The 24348-nt window shown below is 49.8% G+C and overlaps 1 protein-coding gene across 2 annotated transcripts; it reads right to left on the reverse strand.

Annotated features, from left to right (window-relative positions):
• Positions 1 to 12941: 12941 nt before the first annotated feature.
• On the reverse strand, positions 12942 to 17150 carry LOC123189237 (uncharacterized). Of its 2 annotated transcripts, none has more exons than XM_044601611.1 (2): positions 16783 to 17150; positions 12942 to 13391 (listed from the first exon to the last, which is right to left on the reverse strand). In XM_044601611.1, exons 1-2 carry the CDS (start codon positions 17104 to 17106, stop codon positions 13383 to 13385), a joined length of 333 nt encoding a protein of 110 aa, XP_044457546.1. In that variant the 5' UTR covers positions 17107 to 17150; the 3' UTR covers positions 12942 to 13382. The 2 variants fall into 2 exon arrangements, 1 of the variants encoding a protein (XP_044457546.1); XR_006495660.1 differs by having other exon boundaries at positions 13142 to 13391; positions 13689 to 17150.
• Between the last annotated feature and the right edge of the window lie 7198 nt (positions 17151 to 24348).

Raw genomic sequence — 24348 nt, forward strand, 5'->3', positions numbered from 1 at the left:
GCTATGTAACTTGTACCTTGGATTTGTGAAGTAATACAAATCAAACCGGGAGCGATACGCTCGTGTGGCAATCAGCCGAATAGTCTACGCGTACGTTATTACTAGTAGCGCTGTAACGATCAAAGTCAAAGATCGTCCAGCAGGTTGTGTACGTGCGAGTCTTATCTCGGTGTTGCTAATTTATTGCTCGAAGGTCTAGCCAGTTTGGGGCAGAAACCAAGACAGTCAGCGTTGCTTCGCTTCATCGTCATTCGTCGTCGGTCATATCACCGTTGCCGGAAAGTACTCGGCGTCGGGTCCGGACCAACAATTGGTATCTAGAACAAGGTTGATCTTCTAGTAACAGAGGATCATGGCGGACGACGAGAAGGACAAGTAGCTGGCGGAGTACTCCGGTGCGGCTAAAGTATTTGCTGCTCCGGCGAGTTCGTCGTACCCACAATTTGATCGCGAGAACTTCAGGGTCTAAAGGCCCTCATGGAGTGTGATCTCCGCGCTAACGAGTTATGGGATGCGGTGGATCCCGGAGGTGACGCGTTCAAGAAGGAGGGAGCCAAGCACCGGAAGGATCGGCAGGCGGCGTCGACGATTTACTCGGTGATGCCGATGGATGTCCTCCAACACCTGATCGCCAAAGAAACGGCGAAGGAGGTGTGGGATACTTTGAAGCTCATGTTCGAAGGACACACCCGCGTCAAGCAAGCTAATCTCCAAACTCTCTTAAGGAACTATGAGACTTTGGTCATGGGCGACGATGAGTCCGTCGACGCGTTCGCTTCACGGGTGGCTACTCTCGTCAATCGGATCCGTGCGCTTGGAAAAAACATCACGGAGGCCTCAGTTGTCTGGCGGTTCTTGCGCGCGGCCCCTCCCAGGTACCTGCAAATTGTCACGGCGATCGAGCAGTGCTTCGATCTCGCGACTCTCTCCATCGACGATCTTGTCGGACGGTACAAAGCTCACGATGAGCGGATGCGGTACAGTCTTGGGGACGGGAGGAACGACGAGCTTGTGATGCTCACAAAGGCGCAGTGGATCGCCCTTGAAAAGCAAGGCAGGTCCAAAAGCAGCAGCAAGAAGAAGGGGAAGCAGCGTTCAGCGAGAAAGAACTTCGCCGACTGGGATGATGACTCGGACAATGAGGCTGCACCACCACCGAGGAGAAAGTTTGACATCAGGAAAGTGAGGTGTTATAACTGTGAACTCCTCGGCCACTTCAAGGCTGACTGCGAGAAAGCACCGAAGCAGAAGGCGCTCATGGCTCAGCAAGGAGATGATGGTAACATGATGTTGATGAGCGAACTCGTGGACGAGGAGGATCCAGACTCACAAGTGTTGACTAAAGAAATTGTCGAGCTTGCGGAAGAAAAAGTTTGCCATCAAAATTATGGTTCGGAAACTCATGTCGAAGCTACAGACGCGGGAAGTGATTTCGAAAGTTATGTTGATGTTCCGGGTATAAGTGCTAACTTTGCTGGAGTGGATGCAGCAATTGCCGCGTGTGCTCGGCCATGGAGAAGCAGTCTTTGTGTGACGCGTCCAGAAAAATCGAAGACGTATGTGGCGTCAGAAGTCCACGAAAAGAGGAGCACTGGTGTTGTGTCGCGGTGCAGACCGGATGTGCTGGGAAGATGTGTAACCCGCGTGAGTGCAGCGGGCGCTGCGTGTCATCGGCCTGACGGTGTAGTGCCAGCCGCACATGCAAGTAAGAAGTGCCCTTGTGCTGGAGGCATACCAAGCAGTGCAGACGGCAATATCAGCAGTGGCTCAGTACACACAACAGATGGGCTTGGCCCATCAGGAAGCAGTGCTCCAGCAGGCAGCAGGCAACAAGATAGCAGTGGTCCAGCAAGCACCAATCCAGTAGAGGAAGGCAGCCCATCACGTGCAGCTGCTGTGGTGGACGGGCTAAGGAACTATGGCATTCCACCACTCACTGAATGTGGTGCTCCACGAGGGCTAGCTAGCTCACGTGGAAGGCAAGTTTTGCCAATTGCAACGTGCAAAGCAAATAGCGAGGTGTCGCTTCTGAATGTACAAGGAGCCACACAAGCAATGTCGTCTCCGATAGTAATGGAGGAAAGGACACCATCATCTACATCCATACAGCTACAGCCGGTGTTACACCCATATCTGGAGAAAACTTTTCAGACGATTGGCCCGGTAAAGATGAAAAGAAGTGGACGACGGTGTCTAGGAAGTGCCGAGGAACCGGCAGAATTTAAGGACGCAAATACGAAGGAGTGTTGGCGTCAGGCTATGGAAGAAGAGTTGAGGTTGATCCAAGACAACAAAACATGAGAGCTTGTGAATCTTCCCAACAATGATAATGTCATAGAGCTCAAGTGGGAATTCAAGATCAAGAGAGATGTCGAAGGAAATTGTGTGAAACACAAAGCAAGGCTAGTAGCCAAAAGATACATGCAAGAGGAAGGTGTAGACTTCGAAGAAGTGTTCGTTCCCATTGCAAAGATGGAGTCGGTGAGATTACTCATCGCTCTCGCGGCTCAGGAATCATGAAAAGTACATCACATGGATGTAAACTCCTTGTTTTACAATGGGTCAACAGATTCCGGATAAATCACTTTTCAGAGCGATAAATCGGCCCAAGCGATTAATGGTAACAATATGCCCTAATCATATCAGTCACGCCTCGAATAGCGATAAATTGGCGATTTTTTTGAAAAGTACTTATAGCCCATATACAGAATCCAAAGGATTGTAACAATCGGTATGGCCTATGCTTATATACGCTGCACAAATATGTTACTGTGTCAGGGATCTACGCTACCTGCAAAAAAGATGGGAGGAACTAATATTTTTCTTTTTGGACGAAAAACAAACTAAATAGTCAGTCAAATGTGATTATGTGTCAAGTCACAGTATCATATCAACAAGCTTGCAGATACTGAATAGAATCAGATAGTAAGTAAAAAAATGTTGATGTTTAGGGCCTGTTCGGAGACCCGCCGCTCCACGAGGCCACTCCCGGAGCGGGCGGAGTTCCAGTTAAAAATCATGGAGCGCGCATGTGGGTACTTTCCAGATTCCGAAATTTCAGGGAGCAGGTGGTTATCCGAACAAGCCCTTATTTGCAAATATTTCATACATATATGAGTACAAGATAACGAGAAGGTTTGGATGGAATATCGTCAAACAATGAAACTCAGGGACATTTCGGCAATGTTTAAGGTCCTACTCATCTCCTCGATTCACCAATATGCACCCACACCTGATTGTTGAAAGAATAGTCTCAGTCCTCTTTGAACAGCGCATGTCCAATTACCATTCTTCTTATCTCACTATAGTGCCAGCTCCAACCTCAAACAATTTTGCGTCTTTCAGGAAAAGGGCAGTTGGGTACGTATTCATGTCTCCATTGCATTCAAGACAATGGATTGCCTGCCATAGGAAACGTTTAAGATTAATCAGTGGACCAAAAAATAAGTCGATCTGCAACTCACTATACACTAAACAAGTTACAAATAGTAAATCATTTTCCCCCGAATAGTCGGGGGGTTCATCCCCTCCTGGCATCACAGCAGATAAGGAAGAAGAGATAAATAAAAAAAAACTGAAAACACATACAGCAAGGGAGAAACAAAGGGGTCATTCCAAGAAGCCTCGGAGACAGCTGCCTGACGAGAAAAAACCCGTCATGGCCCAAGCACAACTACTACCCAGAGGAGCCAACAGAATATGACAACGGGAAACAAGTCACAGAAAGGAGCACCACCGGCGTAATCGAAAGGCATCGGTGAACGGTGAACCAAGATCAAACCACGACACTGCACCGCCGACATAATCGAACAGTGACGTGCATCCGAGATTGCACTACGCCGCAACATCACCTGTGTCGCAGGATGCGGTTGAAAGGCCACGCGACAGCACCTGTGTACCACCGACGTAGTCGAAGGGCATCACCGAGCAGAGACCCACCATAGAGTGCTCGCTCCCACACGTATGGGTTGCTGGCGAAGTCGAACCATAGCACCACGGAGGCCACATCACCGATCCCACCGGGTCAGGTGTACCAGAAGGGCAGGCTAACCGAGAACACGCCAGAGACTACCCATGTCAGGCCCGTCACAAAGATGTAACAAAAATTGGATGAGGCAAGAAACAAGCAAGGAGCGCCACCACCACATCTGCCACAGCTCGCCCAGCATCGGGAGGTTGCCACCACCATGGCTACCATCTGCAGATCCATGGAACTCTCCAGGACGGCCGAAATAGTGTCCTCCACCATTGGTAGCAAGATGGACAGGGCTCAACACCCAGCCACGTAGGGAGCGCGTCACCACAATTGGCCGCTGTCTGCGAAGCCGTGGAGAAAGCTGACCCTAGGGGCATACCCTGACTGAGCAGAAAAGGTGGGGACACCTCGTGACCACCAGAGGGAGGAGGAGAGCCCCATGAGTCGATCAAGGGCAGCCTCCGCTAACTCCAGTCGTGCCAGCCGGCAACGCCACCTCCCGTCCCACAGCGACACCACTTTGCTCATGTCGTGCGACTACCGGCCACCACCACCTGCCTAGGGCTGCGACCCTACCCCCCCCCCCCCCCCCCCCCCCCCCCGTTGGCAAACATCGCCCCCCCCCCCCCCCCCCCAAAAAAGGAGGCCAGACCGCATCAGATCAGGGTAGACAACATGAGCACCGCAGCCGAGCAGTGACCAGGACACCGCACAACCCTCTCGCAAGGGACTTTTTTCTAGGGTTTTGGGAAACCCCCGGGTCGCCCACATGCTGGGGGGGGGGGGGGGCTTAGGAACATAAGAACATGTGATCAATAGGAAATCATTTTAGAGTGCTTGGATGGCACAGGTGCATAGTCAAGGAAGAAAGCTTGAGAGTGGTTGGATGACACAAGTGCATATTGTAAAAAGAACTTTGCCCAAGGAAGAAAAAATGAGAGTGCTTGGATGATGCAGGTGCAGAACTTGAGAGTCAACTATTATCTGTCAAATGAAAGGTGGCATTTCACAGTACTAGATTGAATTCCAAATAAATATATATCATAAAAAAGAACAACACATGCGACATCATATGGAATGAATTGAAGGTTTTTAAGTGAGCTGCAACTTGAGTTGAGCAGAGAAGGAAATTACGAAATTCACTGACTGGATGGCCACATTTTCCCTCTAGCAAACATGATGAAGAACACGTCAAGGCATGCCTGCAAGAGCTATTTCCAGATTATAAGACCATACATCATAACATAAACACCTGCACCAAGAAAATGTATTGAGATTATTTGATATCCAACTTGATATTGAACACATGCAACTAACTGTAAACATGAAGATCTTAAAACAGCAACAGTAGAATAAAAAAAGGCCTTGGGGTACAAACATCCCTGGCATATTCAGGGAGAGGATGTGAACCTTGAGCATGGACATGGCGTGCAGACTAGGGGCAATGTCCATAGGATGCACACCCAGCAGCCACAAACGTTGGGCGAAAACACCATGGTGGAACCAAGCCACCAACGCCAAGCTCGATCTTGTTGAGCACATGGAAGAGAACTCATATCAACATCACTGAGAGGAAGCTCCAAACCACAGCAATGGTTTTCTGTCTAGTGCTCAACTAAATCCATCGAAACATTGGTACTTTACAGGGAGCAAATTTATTTGTCCCCGATATTTCCCTTCACTTGAAAAGAGACGTATCAGCAACGAAGTAGTTCTAGCTTCAAGTGAGATGCTCCTGCCATCAACTTTAGACATATAATTTCCAGCCTTGACAATCTCACCTTTCTCTAATGATATTCTGATGATGTCATTTATAAGACGAGAGTCTGGAGCACAACCACTGTTCTCCATTAATGAGAACATATTTTCAGCTTTTTCCACCGATCCTTCTCTTAGAAGATTTTTTATCATTACACCGTAGGTAGAAGCATTAGGTACCAATCCACTGGCTGATACTGCAGCAAATAAATCGTTAGCTTCTTCTCTTCTCTGAACCTTGAACATTGCATTGATCATGGTATTGAGTATTGCAATATCCAACTTCACATTCATTGCTCCTAATATCTGGAACAGGGTGATCACTTCGTCCTCACAACTATTCCTGCAAAGTCCTCCAAGGACTGTCCTGTATGTGGAACTGCTCACTGTTATTCCACTTTCGATCATCTCATGGAACATTTTCATTGCAGCAACTGTTTCCCCAGCACAAAATTACCCACCCAGTATGATGTTATATGTAACTGTTGTAGGTTTAACTTTCTTCAGCATTTCTTAGAATATGGTCAATCCATCATCGATCCTTCCATTTTTAAAACAGCCATTAATGAGGACGGTCAGGCTCAATGCCAACTAAGGCCATGGTATCAAGTACTCCGAAAGCTTTCTTCATCTTGCCAACTAGGCAATATCCGTCAATTAGCAAACTAAATGTAATGATGCTAGGCCTCTCACCAAAGTGTATAACGAAGTCAAGGATACTGTGTGCATCTGTAACCCTTCCTTCTTTGCATAGACTACTCATTATATTGAATTAAAGAACACAATGTCAGGAGGAGGAATACCTCTGTTCATCATTTCAGAAACCAATCCCTTTGCTTTCACCAAATCACCAACTGTATAATAACCCTGAATTAGAGCTTAATAAACAACTGCGTCTGGTTGTATGCCAATAGAAATCATCTGACTGGATCTATCCATGGCATCCGCCAGCCTACCCGTTCTTCTAAGTGCAGATATAAGAGTTGAATAGGTTCATACATCTGGACTCAGTCCTTGTCCCCGCATTTCAGTAAATATAAGCATAGCTTCATCCATCATTCCACGCTTAGCATATGCATCAACTAATATGTTGAAAACCTGGCAATTGGGTACAATACCATTGCTTGCCATTGAATTATAGAGATCAACCATATCTGCAAAGCACCCTTCTGTAGCATACCCTTGGAGCAGAACACGATACGAGACAACATCAGGCTTGTGGCCCTTCGCAGCCATGGAATGCAAAAATTTTGCAGCTTCTTTGCTTCTTCCATGCTTACATAGGGAGGCCATGAATGAGTTCCAAGTGACAGTATTTGGTACAAGACCGCGGCTTGTCATTTCTCTGAACATTTTAGTTGCCTTTTTCCACTGGCCCAAAGTGGAATTGTCGTGGTATTCTCACGGGGGTGCAAGACGACAGATACCACAAGGTGGCTTGAGTGTGAGGGCAGGACCGCTGCCGGAATATCCAGGGACGGGTATGCGAGTAGCACGCGCTAGTTTACCCAGATTCGGGGCTCTCCGGAGAGATAACACCTCTACTCCTGCATGTCTAAATATATCTGGTACAGAGTGCTCCTGGAGCTGTATCTGAGGTCAGTGCCGTAGGCATCTGGCCTCGTATATATGTGGATGACCAGATGAGCATGCAAGCTCCAGTGGCCGAATGGTATGTGTGTGTTAGCTAGCTATCTTGCTAGCTAGTATGCATGGTGTCTTCATCCTGGATGGATGGATGGATAACTAGTTAGCTTGCTAGCCTGTGTGAGGCCTTGTGGCCATACGTGTGTGTGAGCCTCCCCTGATGCTCCTTATAAAGGGGAGCCCAAGGGACAAGGGATGGCTCACGTGACCAACTTCACTATTTGGGAGACAACGATGTGACATCTTACATCTGCTACAGTGTATCACTATTGCTCAGCAGTGTCTGGATACAGTCGTCTTGTCCGCGGTATGGCCATCGTGTCAGTGTCCGTCTTGTCAGTGTCGGGTCAGGCTGCAGTCGGCAGCCGGCTGGTCGGCGCTGTCGGTAGCCGGCTGGTTGGCGCAGTCGGCAGCCGGCAGCCGGCCGGGCAGAGCAGTCGAACGGGGAGACGGCAGGAGTGGCCGGGCAGTCGGACTGATGGGCTTTGCTAGCCCTGATGTCTTGATTTATTGTCTCGCCGTCTTCGGGGTATCCATGGCCAATTACTCCGACAGTAGCCCCCAAGCCTTCGGGCAACTTGGCAAAGTTGGGCGAAGGTTTTTTGGCGGGTGTTCGCGGAAATGATCATGCAAAAGACAAAGTTAGTCCACGTAGATATATCAAATGAATACTTTTAGCATTGCAAGTTTTATGCGGAGGGTGCCGACTCGGTTTCGTCCGAGCCCCCTTAATCTTTTTCGTGTTCCCACCGCTCTTTGGTTTGTGCTCTCGCTTGCCGGACAGCCGCTCTGCGGTCTGTGACTGAGAGTGGGCCACGAAATGGAGTGTACAGTACTCAGAGTCTAGGAGCAGATTCGACCGAGTAGATACTTGTAAAGGAAATGGCCGGGTCACCCGAACCGTTTTTCTTCCCGGACGTTTTTCGCGTGGGTGGCCTCCAGCGTTTACTCTTGCTAGTCGGACAAGCGCTCTGCTGTCTGTTACTAAGAGTGGGCCTTTGGTACCGCGCACGCTACTAAGCCGTCTGCGGGAACTAACGTCTCAGGCCAAGCGGCTAGCCCCCGGGCCAACTCTGGCAGGCGCCGGGGCGAACAGTGATGCAATTGTAATAAAATGCGGAGATAGTTTCCCGAGTATCGCTCGGGGTTATCCGTGCTTGCGTGGTGCAAAAATATGTGGGTGAGAAGCTCACATTGGTTTTCGTGTAGCCGAGGCGAAGTTTGCTGAAAACAGCCGGCGCGGCTCGGCGCTCGCGGAGCGCGCCGGCGCACCCGCTGGGTGCAACCTTCGAGCCTCTAGGTGCTCGAAGGGGAGTCCCGGCCGGTCAGGCTCGACCGGCCAGGTGGCGAGGCGTCTTGCAGCGCCCATTTTCTTCTTTTTCTCTTCTGCCGACTGCTGACAGCCGGACAAAACTCTTCTCTTGTCTCTTATTTTTGTTTCTTGCAATCTTCCGTGAGGGCGCGCCAGCGCACCCATTGGGTGTAGCCCCCGAGATTCGGGCCGACTGCTGAGCAGTCGGGCCGGATCTCCCGTCAACTACTTTGTCTTCTTTTTCACGGGGCACGTCAGCGCACCCGCTGGGTGTAGCCCCCGAAATTCGGGCAGACTGCTGAGCAGTCGGGCCGGATCTCCCGACGACTACTTTGTCTTCTTTTTTTTTTCTCGTCAGCTGGCCGAATGTGGGTATCCGGCCTTTTCTTCAGTCGGTTCTGGGAGCCGAATGCACACACCTCTACTTCTTTTTTGTCACAAGTGGACTGTGGGCATCCGTCATTTTCTTCAGCCGGATCTGAGCAGCCGGATGCACACACACTTTCTTTTTTTCTATCTTTTCCTTCTTCTAGCATCCAACCACTGACTTTTCTCCACCCGGCATCTCGGTTTTTTTCTGGAGCCAGCAGCCGGAGTCTGACTTCCTTTCTTTTCTTTGCCCACAGAAGGCGGCAGCAGCGAGCAGCGCGCGCCGGGTGCAGGCTGAAGCCGGCGACCGGGTTGGCGGAGCCGGCCGGAGGCGCGGCGCCTGGCGGGGCCAGCGCGGAGGGGGCTGGGCCAGCTGCAGCGTGCAGCCCCGGCGGTGGAGTGGGGCGGCCGGGTTGGCGAGGCGGAGGAGGCGCGGGTGGCCGGCGCGAAGATGGCGGCCGGGGCGGCAACCGGCATGGGCGGCGGTCGGAGCAAGCGGTGCAGGCGGCCGAGGTGACAGCCGGCGCGGCGTGAGGCGGCCCGCCCAGTTGGCCGCCTGGCAGCGGCGCTCGAGGTGCGGCCGGGCCCAGCGCGCAGGGAAGGAGAGCTGGGCTCGAGCTCGGGGAAGCCGGCCAGCCCGTCGGAGCCGCGGAGGAGCGAGGCGGGGGCGACGGATGACACGCGGGAGGCGGTCTGGGCGAGCTAGCACGCAGGCGGAGGGGCACGGCGACCAGGCCCATCGCCAGGCGCGCGACGCGGAGGCGCACGGATGCGGGTGCGTAGCAGCAGCCGGCCGGGACGACAAGCGCGCGCGAATGGAGCAGTCGGCGACCGCATAAGGAGCACAGCAGGCTGGGCGCGTGCGACAGGTAAGGTGCAGCCAGCGAGGACCGAGGCCAGGCGGACAGACGGCACAACAGCCGGGCCGCGGAGCAACAGCTGAAGCAGAACGCAGTTGGACGAGGTCGGAGCCGGGCGGCCTGATCCAGTATACGCCGTGGTGGGAAGCCGGCCAAGGCTGGCCAAGCAGCCGGCTATGCGCGCATGTGCAGTTCCGCACACGACCAACACGCATGCGGCCGGTGCGTGCGTGCACAGGACTAGGCCATGGCCGTAGCTAGCGAGTGCAGCAGCATTGGTGCAAGAGACCATGATATTTCTGGAGATTGTTTGGGTAGTCTTTGACTAATGTATGGTCATTGTCTGATGCGTGTTTGGCTAATGGTTTAACAATGGTTTGACTCACATCTAGCCAGCTAGCATAGATGATATATGGAGTAGTCGGACGTGCGTGTCGGCCGGAGCAAGGCGCAACGCGGAGGAAAGCAGACGCGAGTGATGCGTGGACGGACATGGCCGACCAAAGTGAGGCCCCGCGCGCGGACAAACGGCCGGTGTTGCGGTAGTGGTGAAGAAGGCAAGGCCGACGGTGAGGACGCGCCGCCCCTCACGGCCATTCCGGGGGCATGCCGATGTCGAGCCCCCGACCGCTATCGGAGAGACGGCGTGACGCCATGGTGGTGAAGACGAAGAGGCCGACAGCGAGGACGTGCCGCCCCTCGCGGCCGCTCCGAGGGCGCGTCGACGTCGGGCCTCCGAGTGCTACCGGAGAGACGGCGGTGACGCCGCGGTGATGACAAAGATGGTCCCGCCCGAATTGCGAAAACAGCAGCAGCGCGGTAGCATAGTACCGCCCCACGGTGGGCGCCAAACTATCGTGGTATTCTCACGGGGATGCAAGACGACAGATGCCACAAGGTGGCTTGAGTGTGAGGGAAAGACCGCTGCCGGAATATCCAGGGACGGGTATGCGAGTAGTACGCGCTAGTTTACCCAGATTCGAGGCTCTCCGGAGAGATAACACCCCTACTCCTGCATGTCTGAGTATATCTGATACAGAATGCTCTTGGAGTTGTATCTGAGGTCAGTGCCGTAGGCATCTGGCCTCGTATATATGTGGATAGCCGGATGAGCATGCAAGCTCCAGTGGCCGAATAATATATGTGTGTTAGCTAGCTAGTATGCATGCGTGAGGGTGTCTTCATCCTGGATGGATGGATGGATAGCTGTTAGCTTGCTAGCCTGTGTGAGGCCTTGTGGCCATACGTGTGTGTGAGCCTCGCCTGGTGCTCCTTATAAAGGGGAGCCCAGGGAATAAGGGATGGCTCACGTGACCGACTTCACTATTTGGAAAACAATGATGTGACATCTTACATCTGCTACAGTGTATCACTATTGTTCAGTAGTGTCCGGATACAACCGTCTTGTCCGTGGTATGGCCATCGTGTCGGTGTCTTGTCAGTGTCGGGTCAGGCTGCAGTGGTCGGCGCTGTCGGCAGCCGGCTGGTTAGCGCAGTCGGCAGCTGGCAGCCGGCCGGGCAGAGCAGTCGGACGGGGAGTCGGCAGGAGCGGCCGGGCAGTCGGACTGAGGGACTTTGCTAGCCCTGATGTCTTAATTTATTATTTCGCCGTCTTCGGAGTATCCATGGCCAATTACTCCAACAGGAATATCCATGGATCACTGCAGTATATGTCAGGTTATCTGGTCGAACACCGTTATCAACCATCTGCCTTAGGAACTACTCCGCCTTGCCCATAGCTCTGGCCTTGCACAGCGCATCAATAATCGAGTTATACGTCACCAGTTCACCACATCAGGCACAACCCCTTGCTCATCATTTCATGGTATAGATTGCATGCCTTGCTTACTTGTCCTTCCTTGAAGAAGCCGTGGATGACCGTGTTATATTTGACCAGACTAGGGGAGCAGACACCTCCTTCTTTTGCCATCATCTGGAGCAGGTCGAGCGCTTGCTGGCTCCTGCTATCTTCGCACAAGCTCTTTAGAACTGTGTTGTATAAGATGCAGTTAGGCGCACAACCGAGGTCGGACATCCTATGAAGCAGCACGCTGACAGCCTCGTCGGTCCGTTTTGCGTGGCAGAGGCACTTGAGGAGGTTGTTGGCGGCGATCTGGTTTGTCTTGAGGCCCGTCCTCACGAGGCGGCCGAAGAAGGCAAGCCCTAGGTCCCGGCGACGCGCGCGGCAGCAGCAGTCCATGAGGATGCAGTAGGTGCAGATGGCGGGCGTGGCCACCCGCAGGCCGGCTTCTTCTCGGGAGACGCGGTTGAAGATGGCGAGGACGAGGGCGGGGCCGTCTTTGCACGCGGAGGAGTCCGGCGCGTGCGCGAGGGCGGCAAGGAAGCCGTTCAGGGAGCGCTCGGGGACCGGAGTGGCCTGCCGAAGCAATTTGTCGAACAGGTGGTGCACGTGCTCCGGACTGAGCGTGCCGGCACGGACACGCTCTGTGGCAGTGGCGAAGGCGGCATGGGGACACCAGGAGGGTGACGACGAAGAGGTGGTGGTGGAGGAGGAGGACAACCGGCGGCAGAGACGGGTGTAGGACATGGGCCTGGTGGAGTAGAGGCGGCGAGGCATCAGGTTCCGCCGGCCGAAATGAGGCAGCCAGGCCACCCCCGAGGCGGAGGCGGCGAGCGTACTACCGGCGAGACGGCGAGAAGATTTCCTCCTTCAGGCGCCGCCTCCGCGCTCAGTTACCTCCGCCGCGTCGGAATCCCACTCCACCGCTCCGCCCCCGGGAGATTGGATCATATGCCCCAGTTTACTTGGGCATTTGATAATTTGCCCCACTTTATATAGGATTAGATGATTTGCCCTGCTTTTCTTTTCTCTTTAGATAATATGCCCTTTTTATTTACTGTAATCATTTTTGACTTTTTATCCCTATTTTCACGACACGAAATGACTCTACTGCCCCTGTGGCAAATTTGCAATTCTTTCTTATCTTCTCTCCCTACGTTGCTATACCCAACCAAACAAACAGATCAAGAAATCATAGATTGATTCTGTTATTAGTTTTTATCTCCATGTCCGCGCCCAGCAGAGAGGCGGATGCACCGCCAGCCACCAAGCCATCAACTCCAGCGCCTCCCGGACAGGGAGGGCTCACACAGGCCGGCGGCAAGGTGATTCCTCAAACTACCGGTCGGGCAGACGACTCCTGCATCCATGGATCATCACGAGATGCTGCAGATTGGTTAGTATCTGATCAACCACACCCTCCTCTCCCATGGCTGTTGCGGCGAGCACTAACACCTTGAGGATCATGATCCTAGATCCCACTTCCCAGTACAACACAAGCAGACCACGCATTTCACAACATCATCAGTCACGTACATCTAATCCTATTGAACTCGCTTCATGGTGTACATGTGTGCGCCTGTACATGGATCCTGGCTTTGATTAACCTAGGATCCCATTTCCCATGGTTATTGCAGCTAGCACAACACTTCTCTGGCGTTAATGAACCTGTACAGAAAGTAGAGTAAACTAAGATGAAGCATGAAAAAACAAACCTTCAGATCTAGCATAGTTTTGTTATTTGATAAAATGTTCTCTAACTAATTGGATGATGCCCTTATGTTAAAATGTTTATTTGTTCTCCAAGTAGGCCAACGGTGGTTGCAAGAAATGATATACATGTATCAACAATGGAAGGAGGCATTGATTGGTCCCAGATTGAGATAGCACCAATGAATGATGACGAAATTGATGTTCCTATAACAGAGGAGAACATGTGCACGGTTCTTGGCATCAATGACGAACCTGAGCATCGGAAAATTGTATCTGAAGCAGCTATGAAAGCCTCCATTGCACATGTTGATGCATGTGTGGCTGATATTGATGAGGATTTACTTGCTGATGCGGCTCTTCCTGTGCCTGACCATATGCCTGAAGAGAATCACTTCTGGTATGATAAGGAACATCCTGTGATAGAGGAAGGATCTTTGTTTCGTTCAATGAAAGAGTTCAGGATGCTCATGAGAACATTTGCTATTAGAGGTAAGTTTGACATCAAGATCAACGATAGTTACACTACTAGATTTTTGGGTCACTGTAAAGGGAATGGATGTCCTTGGAGAATAACTGCTAGGACAATAGAAGATGGAAAAACAGTCAGGGTACAAACTTATCCAACATGAATCATTTTTTATGTTGAAACTATTTTACTTGCAACTGATGGTTGGTGTTATGTTTTGTGCAGGTTAACAAGATAGTAAAGCCTCATAAGTGTTCATCAACCGCTGCAGTGATTACAAGCATGACAGACCAAGCATGGGTGGCAGAAAAGGCAATGGGGTATCTTCAAACTGAACCAAACATTGGTGCCAGGGAGCTCCAAAAAAGCTACAAGTCGAGAACAAATGTACTATTGGGTATCATACTGTTAACAAGGGAAAAGAAAGGGCCAAGAATAGTTTATATGGGACCTGGGGAAAAAGCTTTCAGTCTTTATTGAACTTCAAAGCTGAGATTGATAAAAGATCTCCTGGTAGCATTGTCGAGGTTGATGTCAAGAGGGAAGGAGGTGAACTGCATTTCCGTAGATTTTTTATGGCACTTAAGCCGTGCATTGATGGCTTCTTGGCTGGTTGTAGACCATATGTCAGTATAGACTCCACATTTTTGACTGGAAAGTGGAATGGTCAATTAGCAGCATGTACAGCACTAGATGGGCAAAATTGGATGTTTCCTTTAGCATTTGGTTTCTTTGGTATAGAGACCGAGGATAACTGGATTTGGTTTATGCAACAACTGCATAGGGCAATAGGACATATTCAAACTCTAGCTGTTTGTACTGATGCATGCAAAGGATTAGAGAATGCAGTTAAAATTGTGTTTCCCCAAGCTGAGCAAAGAGAATGCTTTAGGCATCTGATGGCAAACTTAAAAAAATAATTCATGGAGATGTTTTTGGTCACATGTGGCCAGCAGCCAAGGCTTACCGTCTGGAAACATTTAACTATCATATGTGCAAGATATTTGAAGCTGAACCTGCAGTGAGTGCCTACTTGTGTACCTATCATAACTTAAAGTGGATGAGATGTGACTTCAACACAGAAATCAAATGTGATTACATTCACAATAATCTGGCCGAGTGCTTCAATAGTTGGATCAAAGGAACAAAGGAGCTACCCATGGATGAGCTAGCCGATACAATAATAGAGAAAATTATGATACTTGTTTATAGAAGGAGAAGAATTGGGGAAATGCTCTAGGGAAAGATGTTGCCTGCCATCATTCAACAAATAAATAATAGAACTAGGCAACTTGACCATTTGGTTGTTGGAAGATCAACCGGAGAAAGTTGTGAGGTCAAGGACACTAGCAAGAATAATCTTAGGCATGTTGTGAAGATAGGCAGCCGTGAGTGCACTTGCCTAGAATGGCAACACACTGGAAAGCCCTGTGAGCATGCAATTGCATTCCTTATAGAGACAGCAGATGTAAACTTTGAACCATATGTACATGAGTACTACTCCGTGAGTAGGTTCCGGGCTGCCTATGCTGGAGAGATTGAACCAATCACAGACAAGTCTCAATGGCCTCATGTTAATCTAGATATTGAGATGGTGCCACCAGTTTTAAAGAGCTCTGTTGGGAGACGGAGGAAGCAGAGAATCAGAAGTTGCCTTGAAGATGGTGGTCGAGGTGGCAGCAAACGGAAGAAGAAAGATGATAATGGCAAAACAAATGACCAACAAGGAGGTGACAAAGAGAAGGAAAAAGAAAAGAAGAGATTTGGTAGCAAAAATAGGTGCAAAGAATGTGGGATATTGGGGCACAGGAAAGCAACTTGCAAACAAAATGAAGCTAAAGAGAGGTAACCCATGCACTAGTATCTCATCTATATTAGTATCAAATTAGTACTATTATACCATCTATAACATCCGGTGTGATTGGACTTTCTAGTGACGTGTCTACTCACGAGCTCGCTCCGGCTGTTGTTGCGACACCTACACACACAACAACAATCACACTGCCTCCCAGCCTTCATAACAGCCCTGGGCCTATCACAAGGAGGTAAAAATTATATTTCTCATATGCACATTTGATTCCTACTTTTATAACATTGGTGTGTAAACATGTAGGAGGCTTGCTATGGCCATAGCTGGAGACGATGCATCACAACCATCTGGGACAACTATTAATTCTGTAGCATCACCTACCTCTCACTTCCCTTCAAGCTCTACGACGCGCAAGAAAAAATTGACCCCAAAAAGGAAGAAGCTCCAATTTTAGTGCATTAAATTTCTATTTTAAATTCTGAGAGATGTTCACATCTGTCAGTTTCAAAGATATGGAGTCGGAAGAATTATTATTTTGCTTGGTGTAAACTCGGATTAATTTGTCATGTCATTTGAACCGAGCAACCTTTTTGTGACATTACTTTGTGATTTCGGTGTGATATATTCTGCCAATTCCATGTGCTAAGTGAACATATGTTGTCACTTTATTTTTAAAATCTATGAAATTGTTATATGCTGCCAAATTCCAACGAAGTGCATATGCGAGGATGCACAACATATATACAGACCCCTGACCTGTGACTAGAGGAGATCCAGCAAGAGATGAACTCAAAATCATATGTGATTTAGTTAGAAAGTACTCTTCAGCATCTACGCATTTTTTAGTGTGTGATACAATTTAAGTCTCAAGCATATGGAGGAGATCACTCAGCGAAGTATTTTAAACAACCCACCCAGCTTCATGACTGAAGCAGGACCAACAACTGCTAGGGTAATTATTAGTACTATATATAAACACTGTAGTCCAGCCATGGCTATTACCGGCGAAGCAACCAACTCACACACAAAAATCTGTAAATCCATCAATCACTTAAAAAGTTAGCTTTTACCAGCAACGAGGGCGCTATCCGCAGCTCCGAGTTGCAGCCGGTGCTCCGGGACCTGCCGGTCCGCCGAGCTGCAGCTGAAGTCGCCGAGCTGCCGACATGCAGCGGGAATCGCCGCAGCGGGCCGCTGACCTGCAGCCGGAGCGAGACGCCGCGGGCCGTCGACCTGCAGCGGCAGTCACCGCGCCGGGCCGAGGAGCTGCAGTGGGAGCCGCCGCCGCGGGGCGCCGAGCTGCAGCGGGAGCCACCGCGCCGGGCCGAGAAGCTGCACCGGGAGCCGCCACGTTGAGCTGCTGCTGCCGGGGGCCAAGGTGCCGTTGTCGTCATCCTCCAGTAGGTTAGGGGAAAAAGAAAGGCGTTGAACTGGGGAAAAGGTGAGCTGGTCGATGGAACTCACACACAGCAGAGAAGATAAGAAGAAGAATTGCAAATTTGTCACAGGGGCAGTAGAGTCATTTCGCGTCGTGAAAATAGGGATAAAAAGTCAAAAATGATTACAGTAAATAAAAAAGACATATTATCTAAAGAGAAAAAAAAGCAGGGCAAATCATCTAATCCTATGTAAAGTGGGGCAAATTATCAAATGCCCAAGTAAACTGGGGCATATGATCCAATCTCCCGGTCACGTAGTAGTCCAAAGAGTCCTAGTACTACTCGTTTTAATGTTCATGAAAGTAAATCGGATAAGTGTTTGTACGAGTCCGGGTCTCCGTCGTGTTGGTTGCCCGCTCAGCGATGTGTTGGATGGGGTGGCTGTATCCCTTTATATACTGAGCAAATAAACGAAAAGGTGCAAGTCGATCGTACCGTAAAAAGAATTTTTTCTGTTCCTTCGCAAGTTTACGTGTGAGTGTCGCCGGCTACGCACCCACGTACAAGCCAGCCTCGTGTACGCACGCACGGCCAGATCGATCAAGCTGCTTGCTTGATAGCTAGCTAGCTTTGCACGTATCTTGTGTAGCTTTTGGGCAATTTGGTTTAGTGATCAAAAGCCACCAAGTATATTTTAGCATTTATGTTAGATAAGGTAGAAAAAAAATTCCGGTGTTAAATAGGGCAAAAAATTAAGCCAGTATTAAATAAGAAGTTCTCTCACAAACTTGCCACGAGAGGCCGTTTTGGTCTGAAGGCTTTGAAGTGTGACTAGCAAAACCTTGGCAACCACTTCCTGCCACTTGTGTCATTTTGGTCTAGAGGTTTTGAAGTGTTGCATGGTTGTGTAGCATGTTTTCCTTGCTTGCTCTCTTGGTGTTCAACTGTGTCCTGTCTGCGGGATGCATGTCTTCTGCATGGTTTGAAAAAAAAAATACTCCCTGTGTCCTAAAACGTAACACTTTTTTGACAACTATCATATAGTAGTATCAAAAAACATCTTACATTTCGGGACGGAGGGATTTGGGGACGGGGAGTAGCTAGGAAGCATTTTGTTCTATAATAAATTTACATGGAAACTAAGGATCGATACAGTTCTTCTGGTATTAATAAAATATAAGTGAAGTGTTTAATTGGCAGCTACCAGGCTAGCTGTAATACTGGCGATATATTGAGCTAGCGCTCACGAGTCTAAATGCAAGTACTCCCTCCGTTCGGAATTACTTGTCGTGGAAATGGATGTATTTAGATGTATTTTAGTTCTAGATACATCTGTTTCCAAGACAAGTAATTCCGAACGGAGGGAGTAGGTAGGAGTAACACGAACAGGACATGATGGAGGCGACTGTACTAGCAACCTATAGCTAGTTAGTCCGCCTGGACCGGCGTAGCTGCTCGTACATGACAGCGTTGGCCTGCATGCACCTGCGCAGCGCCTCCGCCGCCTGGGCGCAGGCCTCCACGTCCCGCACCGGCGCGTCGGGGTTGCACACCCTGACGAAGCTTTGCCTGCACCCGGCGCCGTAGAGGCTGGACTTGACGATCTCGTCGATGACCGGATCAGCAGCCGAGGACGACGACGATGACCAGGCGCTCCCCATCACCGCTCCACCAGCAAACAGCAGTAGGTACAGAAACAAGTTTTTGCCCTTCGAGATGAGAGAGACTCCATGGTTTTCGTCTCTCCAATTTATACAGACGTCGCTCAAATTGTGCAGGTCTGGGAATGGTGTCAAAACAACCCAACCCCAACCTAACCCAGTCTTCAGTCCGTCAGGAAACCTCCAACCCCAAACCAAACTGTCCACCTGCATGCGGTTTTCACCCACATCTACACTATTAGAAAAAGTGTTATAGATAGGATTGATACTAATGGCGCACCATGGAAACAGTGCGCCACTACTATATACTAATGGCGCACCGGTTGGTGATGCGTCATTAGTGTGAAAGACACTAACGGCGCACCAGAAACAGGGTGCGCCACTAGTATTAAATTATTATTTTTTCCATTTTTCCATACATACTAATGACGCATCAGGTCGAAGTGCGCCATTACTAGTTCGAAGTAGTAATGGGGCACCAAGCAGACAGTGCGCCATTACTGTAAAAAAAATTATTCTTTTTTTTGCAAAACTACTAATGGCGCATCGTTTCATAGTGCGCCATTACTAGTTTAAACTAGTAATGACGCACTATTACCCGGTGCGCCATTAGTATATATATTTATTTATTTTTACTTTTTTGCAAAACTACTAATGGCGCACCACCTGCAGGTGCGCCATTAGTAACCAGGGTTACTAATGGCGCATTTGCTGGTGGTGCGCCATTAGTACCCCAACAAGATATTTTGGATAGCCCCACACCTACCCACTCACTTTCTCCACTTCATCCCCTCCACCTTCTTCTCCAAGCTTTCGGCCATCTCATCACCTCATTTCCACCATAGATTCATCAAAATTAAGTGGTGAAATTACCTTTTTTGATAGGTAAGTAAGGGGAAAGCTATCTTCATGATGTAGATCTACTTTTTTTCTCCCTAACTCGCTCCAACAACATGCAGATGCACTTTTTGTGGCCTAGCTAGATCTATGTATGTTTGTGGTGTTGCATGTGTTTGTGGTGTTGCATATATGTTTGTGTTTGAAGGTACCGGTATTTGAAATGCGATAGTTGCCAATATTTTGCCGGAATGTTTTGATTCATTTCCGTTTCGGCGAGAATTTTGGCACTATGCATTCTTTTTGGTCCTATTTTTAGGGAAGGTCATGCCAAAAATTTTCTTGGTTCTAAAATATCGTTTTGCTCTACCCCGCAGGCGACCATGGTCCGCACGATGACTGAAGGTATCGTGAATAGGTTTTTAAGCTTCGCGAAGGCCGAGATGCTTCAAAAGAACGAGACAGAGATCAGATGTCCGTGTCGAAGATGCAAGCTGAAGAGCCTTATTGCGGACCCGGATTCCGGGCAGGTGCGGGACCACCTGCTCTTGCGTGGTTTCATGGATGGCTATCGGTGGCAAGGTGATGAAGATGACTATGAAGTCGTCCATGGGGGCCGGACAAGAAATGAGGAAGGGCAACAAGACAAGTACCACCGCGACGAGGGCGGGCGAGAAGATGAAGAATCTCCAGGACATGATCACGACGGTGATGCTGTACACAGTCATCATGTAGAAGATGTCGTACATGATGATGAGGAAGATCAAGACGAAGGGCATGATCATGAAGATGAAGATGCCGGAGCAGACGACGATGGAGGCTGGGTGCAGGACCCTCATATTCAAGAGCTTCTTCTCAAGCAGACGGATAACGCAAGAGCTGCCGCCCGAAAGAAAGCCAAGCTGGATCAACTGGAGATAGACGCGGTTACTCTATTGTATGAAGGATGCAGGCCTGAGGATACCCGCCTGAAAGTAACGCTCATGGCTCTGGAGATGAAGGTAAAACACAAAATGACCGATGCATGCTTCGACGAGAACATGTCATTCTGGCATGAACGTCTTCCCAAGGGGAACAAGTGCCTGACCAGTTTCGAGGAGGCGAAGAAAATCGCGTGTCCTCTGGATTTACCGCACGTGAAATACCATGTGTGCATGAACAATTGTATCATTTATCGGGACGAGCATGCGGAGTCTACATATGTCCGGTGTGCGGCGTCACTCGATACAAGAAGAGGAAGAAAGCTCCTCGAAAATCGGTGTGGTACTTTCCGATCACTCCTCGTCTGCAGCGGTATTTCGCGGACCCTAAGGTAGCAAAGCTCCTGCGTTGGCACGCGGATAGGGAGGAGAAGAAGCGGGAAGATGACGGAAATGATCCGGAGATAAATAAAAAAAGACAAGATGCTGAGTCACCCTAAGGATGCGAGCCAGTGGCAAGCGTTGAACTTCGAATACCCAGAATTTGGGAAGGATCCAAGGAACATCGTGCTGGGCGTGAGCACCGATGGAGTCAATCCATTTGGCAGCCAGAGAAGCACACATAGCACCTGGCCTGTGTTTGTGTGGATGTACAACCTTCCCCCTGGTTATGCATGAAGAGGAAGTACATTCACATGAGTATGCTAATTGAAGGGCCGAAACAACCAGGGAACGACATCAATCTGTATCTGGGGCTGCTGAAGGAGGAGCTAGACACGCCGTGGAAAACGCCAGCCAATACGTGGGATGCCGCAGAGAAAGAATATTTCCCTATGAGAGTCGCACTGCTCACGACGGTGCACGACTATCTCGGTTACGGATATCTCGCGGGGCAGGTAGTCCACGGATTTTCTGGATGCGTAAGGTGCATGGATGACACAACGTATCGCCAGCTAGATAGAGATCCCAGGTCTTTGAAAACCGTGTTCATGGGACATCGAAGGTGGCTTCGCGACGATGACCCGTGGAGGAAACGCAAGGATCTGTTCGATGGTGAAACCGAACCCCGAAAACGCCCGTGTACGAGGAGCGGCGAGGAAATAGACGAGCTGTTGAAAAATTGGAAAGACTGCCCACTGCCGGAAAGAAGCAAAAGGCGCCAGAGCCGGGAAAGAAGCGAAAGGCGCCAGAGCCGCTGCTAAAGGTATGGAAAACGAGGTCTATTTTCTGGGACTTGCCGTACTGGAAGATCCACCGTGTGCCTCACAGCCTTGATGTCATGCATATCATGAAGAACGTGTGCGAGAGTCTGCTTGGTACCCTGCTCAACATGCCAGAGAGGATCAAAGATGGGCCGAAAGCAAGGGCAGACTTGAAATCAATGGGCATCAGGCAGGAGCTTCACGCTAATGATGATGATGATGATGATGATGATGATGATGAGGCGAAGCAGGACACAGAAAGTCGTCGCAAAGGCAAAAAGGCCAAGAAGACCGGAAATGACTACCCTCCCGCGTGCTTCACTCTAACTCAGGAGGAGATCGAGCAGTTTTTCACCTGCCTCCTAGGAGTAAAACTTCTTTACGGTTACGCGGGGAAGATAAGCACATACCTAGACCCAGCGAAGCAGAAGTTCAGCGGTATGAAGTCTCACGACTGTCACGTGTTGATGATGCAGATACTTCCAGTTGCAATCCGTGGGATCATGAACGCGCACGTCCGTGAAACGCTATTTGGCCTATGCAACTTTTTCGACGTCATCTCTCGGAAGTCGATTGGCGTGAGGCAACTCAGAAGGCTACAGGAAGAGATCGTGGTGATACTATGCGAGCTTGAGATGTACTTCCCGCACGCATTCTTCGACGTTATGGTGCATCTGCTGGTCCATATCGTGGAGGATATCATCCAACTCGGGCCGACGTTCCTGCACAGCATGATGCCGTTCGAAAGGATGAATGGTGTCATCAAAGGATACGTTCGCAACATGTCACGTCCAGAGGGAAGTATAGCCAGGGGCTTTCTGACCGAAGAGTGCATCTCCTACTGCACGAATTATCTAGGCATTGAGAACCCCGTTGGTCTGCCCGTCAACAGGCACCTCGGCAGGCTCGCTGGATGGGGTCACCGTGAGGGTCGCCGCGAAATGCATGTCGACTTCGAGGGTCGACTCGCCGACTTTGAAAGAGCAAACCTAGTCGCGCTACAACACATAGACGTGGTCGATCCTTGGGTGGTAGAGCACAAAACCTTTATTGAGAAGACGTACAATGACCGAGGCAAACAGAGGACGGACGGAGATATACTCAAAGAGCACAACTCATGTTTCACGCATTGGTTCAAGCAGAAGCTTCTGTCGTACCCTTTACATGAGGATTCTTCCGCGGAAGAACAACTCATATTCGCCTTGTCATAGGGCGCCGAGCACAACCTGATGACCTATGAGGCGTACGATATCAACGGCTACACATTCTACACCGAGAACAAGGACATGAAGAGCGATGGTTATCAGAACTCCGGGTTAACGATGGAATCCTACACCGGTAACGACAAGGACAGATACTACGGAAGGATCGAGGAGATCTGGGAGCTGAGCTACGCTGGAGAGAAGGTCCCGATGTTCCGTGTCAGATGGGCCAAGAGCGTCCTAAAAGAAGACCGGTATTTCACCACCACGGTTATACCCGAAGCCAAATCCAAGACCGCGGGCGCAAACGTCACCGCGAAAAATGAGCCATGGGTACTGGCTTCCCAAGTGGACCAATGCTTCTTCATTACCGACCCGTCAAAGCCCAGTCATGTTGTCGTGAGGAGAGGCTAAAGGAAGATCATCGGAATGGATGGAGTAGCCAATGAGCAAGACTTCGACAAGTACGGCGACCCGAAGATCAAACATGACGACGACGATGAAGTAGCAGCACACACCACAAGAAGAAGCAGGACCACCCTACCTAAAGGACGTCTGTTCCACAGAAGAACTCCATCTGCAAAAAAGAAGGGCAAGAAGATTGTGAACAGATAGCTAGCTAAGATCGATTGTATTTAAATCGTAGTCTTCATTTCTCGATTGTATTTCATGGGCACTTTTTGATATCATGAATATTTTTAAATTTCATGGGAACTTTTTGAATTCATGAGGACACTTGATCTCGATCCTCCTCCATCTCGATCTCGATTCCCCCTCCATCTCGATCTCGATCCCCCTCCATCTCGATCCCACCCGCACCCTCCCCCGCTCCACCGTCACAAATGAATGCAACTAAAAATCCAAAAAAAACAAATTTGATTATATTTTCAAATAAAAAATTTGATGATATTTTCAAATAACAAATTTGATGATATATTTTTAAAAATTATTACTGTTTTTATAAAAAATTATTACTGTTTCATATTCATATGCATTTTCTAAAAAATTATTAGATGCAACAAAAAATAATAAAAAAATTACTTATGGCGCACCGCTGGCTGGTGCGCCATTGCATTGCAAAAAAAAAAGATTACTTATGGCGCACCGCTCAGGGGTGCGCCATTGCTATCAAAAAAACATTCTAATGGCGCACCGCCAGGGGGTGCGCCATTAGTAATGTCCCCCTTAGCCAGATCCACTTCCCCCCTCGCCACACCCTCACGCGCACCCCCTCCTTCCACCGCCCGCCCCACCGTCGCCGCCCTGCCTCCTCGGGCTCCATCGTCGTCGCCCTGCCTCCTCGAGCCGGGCAGCCACACGCGCCCAGCCTCCGCGGCCCTGACTCCGGCACCGCAGCGCCTCCCTCCCTGTCCCCGGAGCAGCCGCCCCCGCCCAGGAATGCCGCCGCCGAAGCTACGTCGGCGACCGGTCCATA

The sequence above is a fragment of the Triticum aestivum genome, chromosome 1A (genome assembly GCF_018294505.1).
Source record: "Triticum aestivum cultivar Chinese Spring chromosome 1A, IWGSC CS RefSeq v2.1, whole genome shotgun sequence".
NCBI classification, from domain to species: domain Eukaryota; kingdom Viridiplantae; phylum Streptophyta; class Magnoliopsida; order Poales; family Poaceae; genus Triticum; species Triticum aestivum.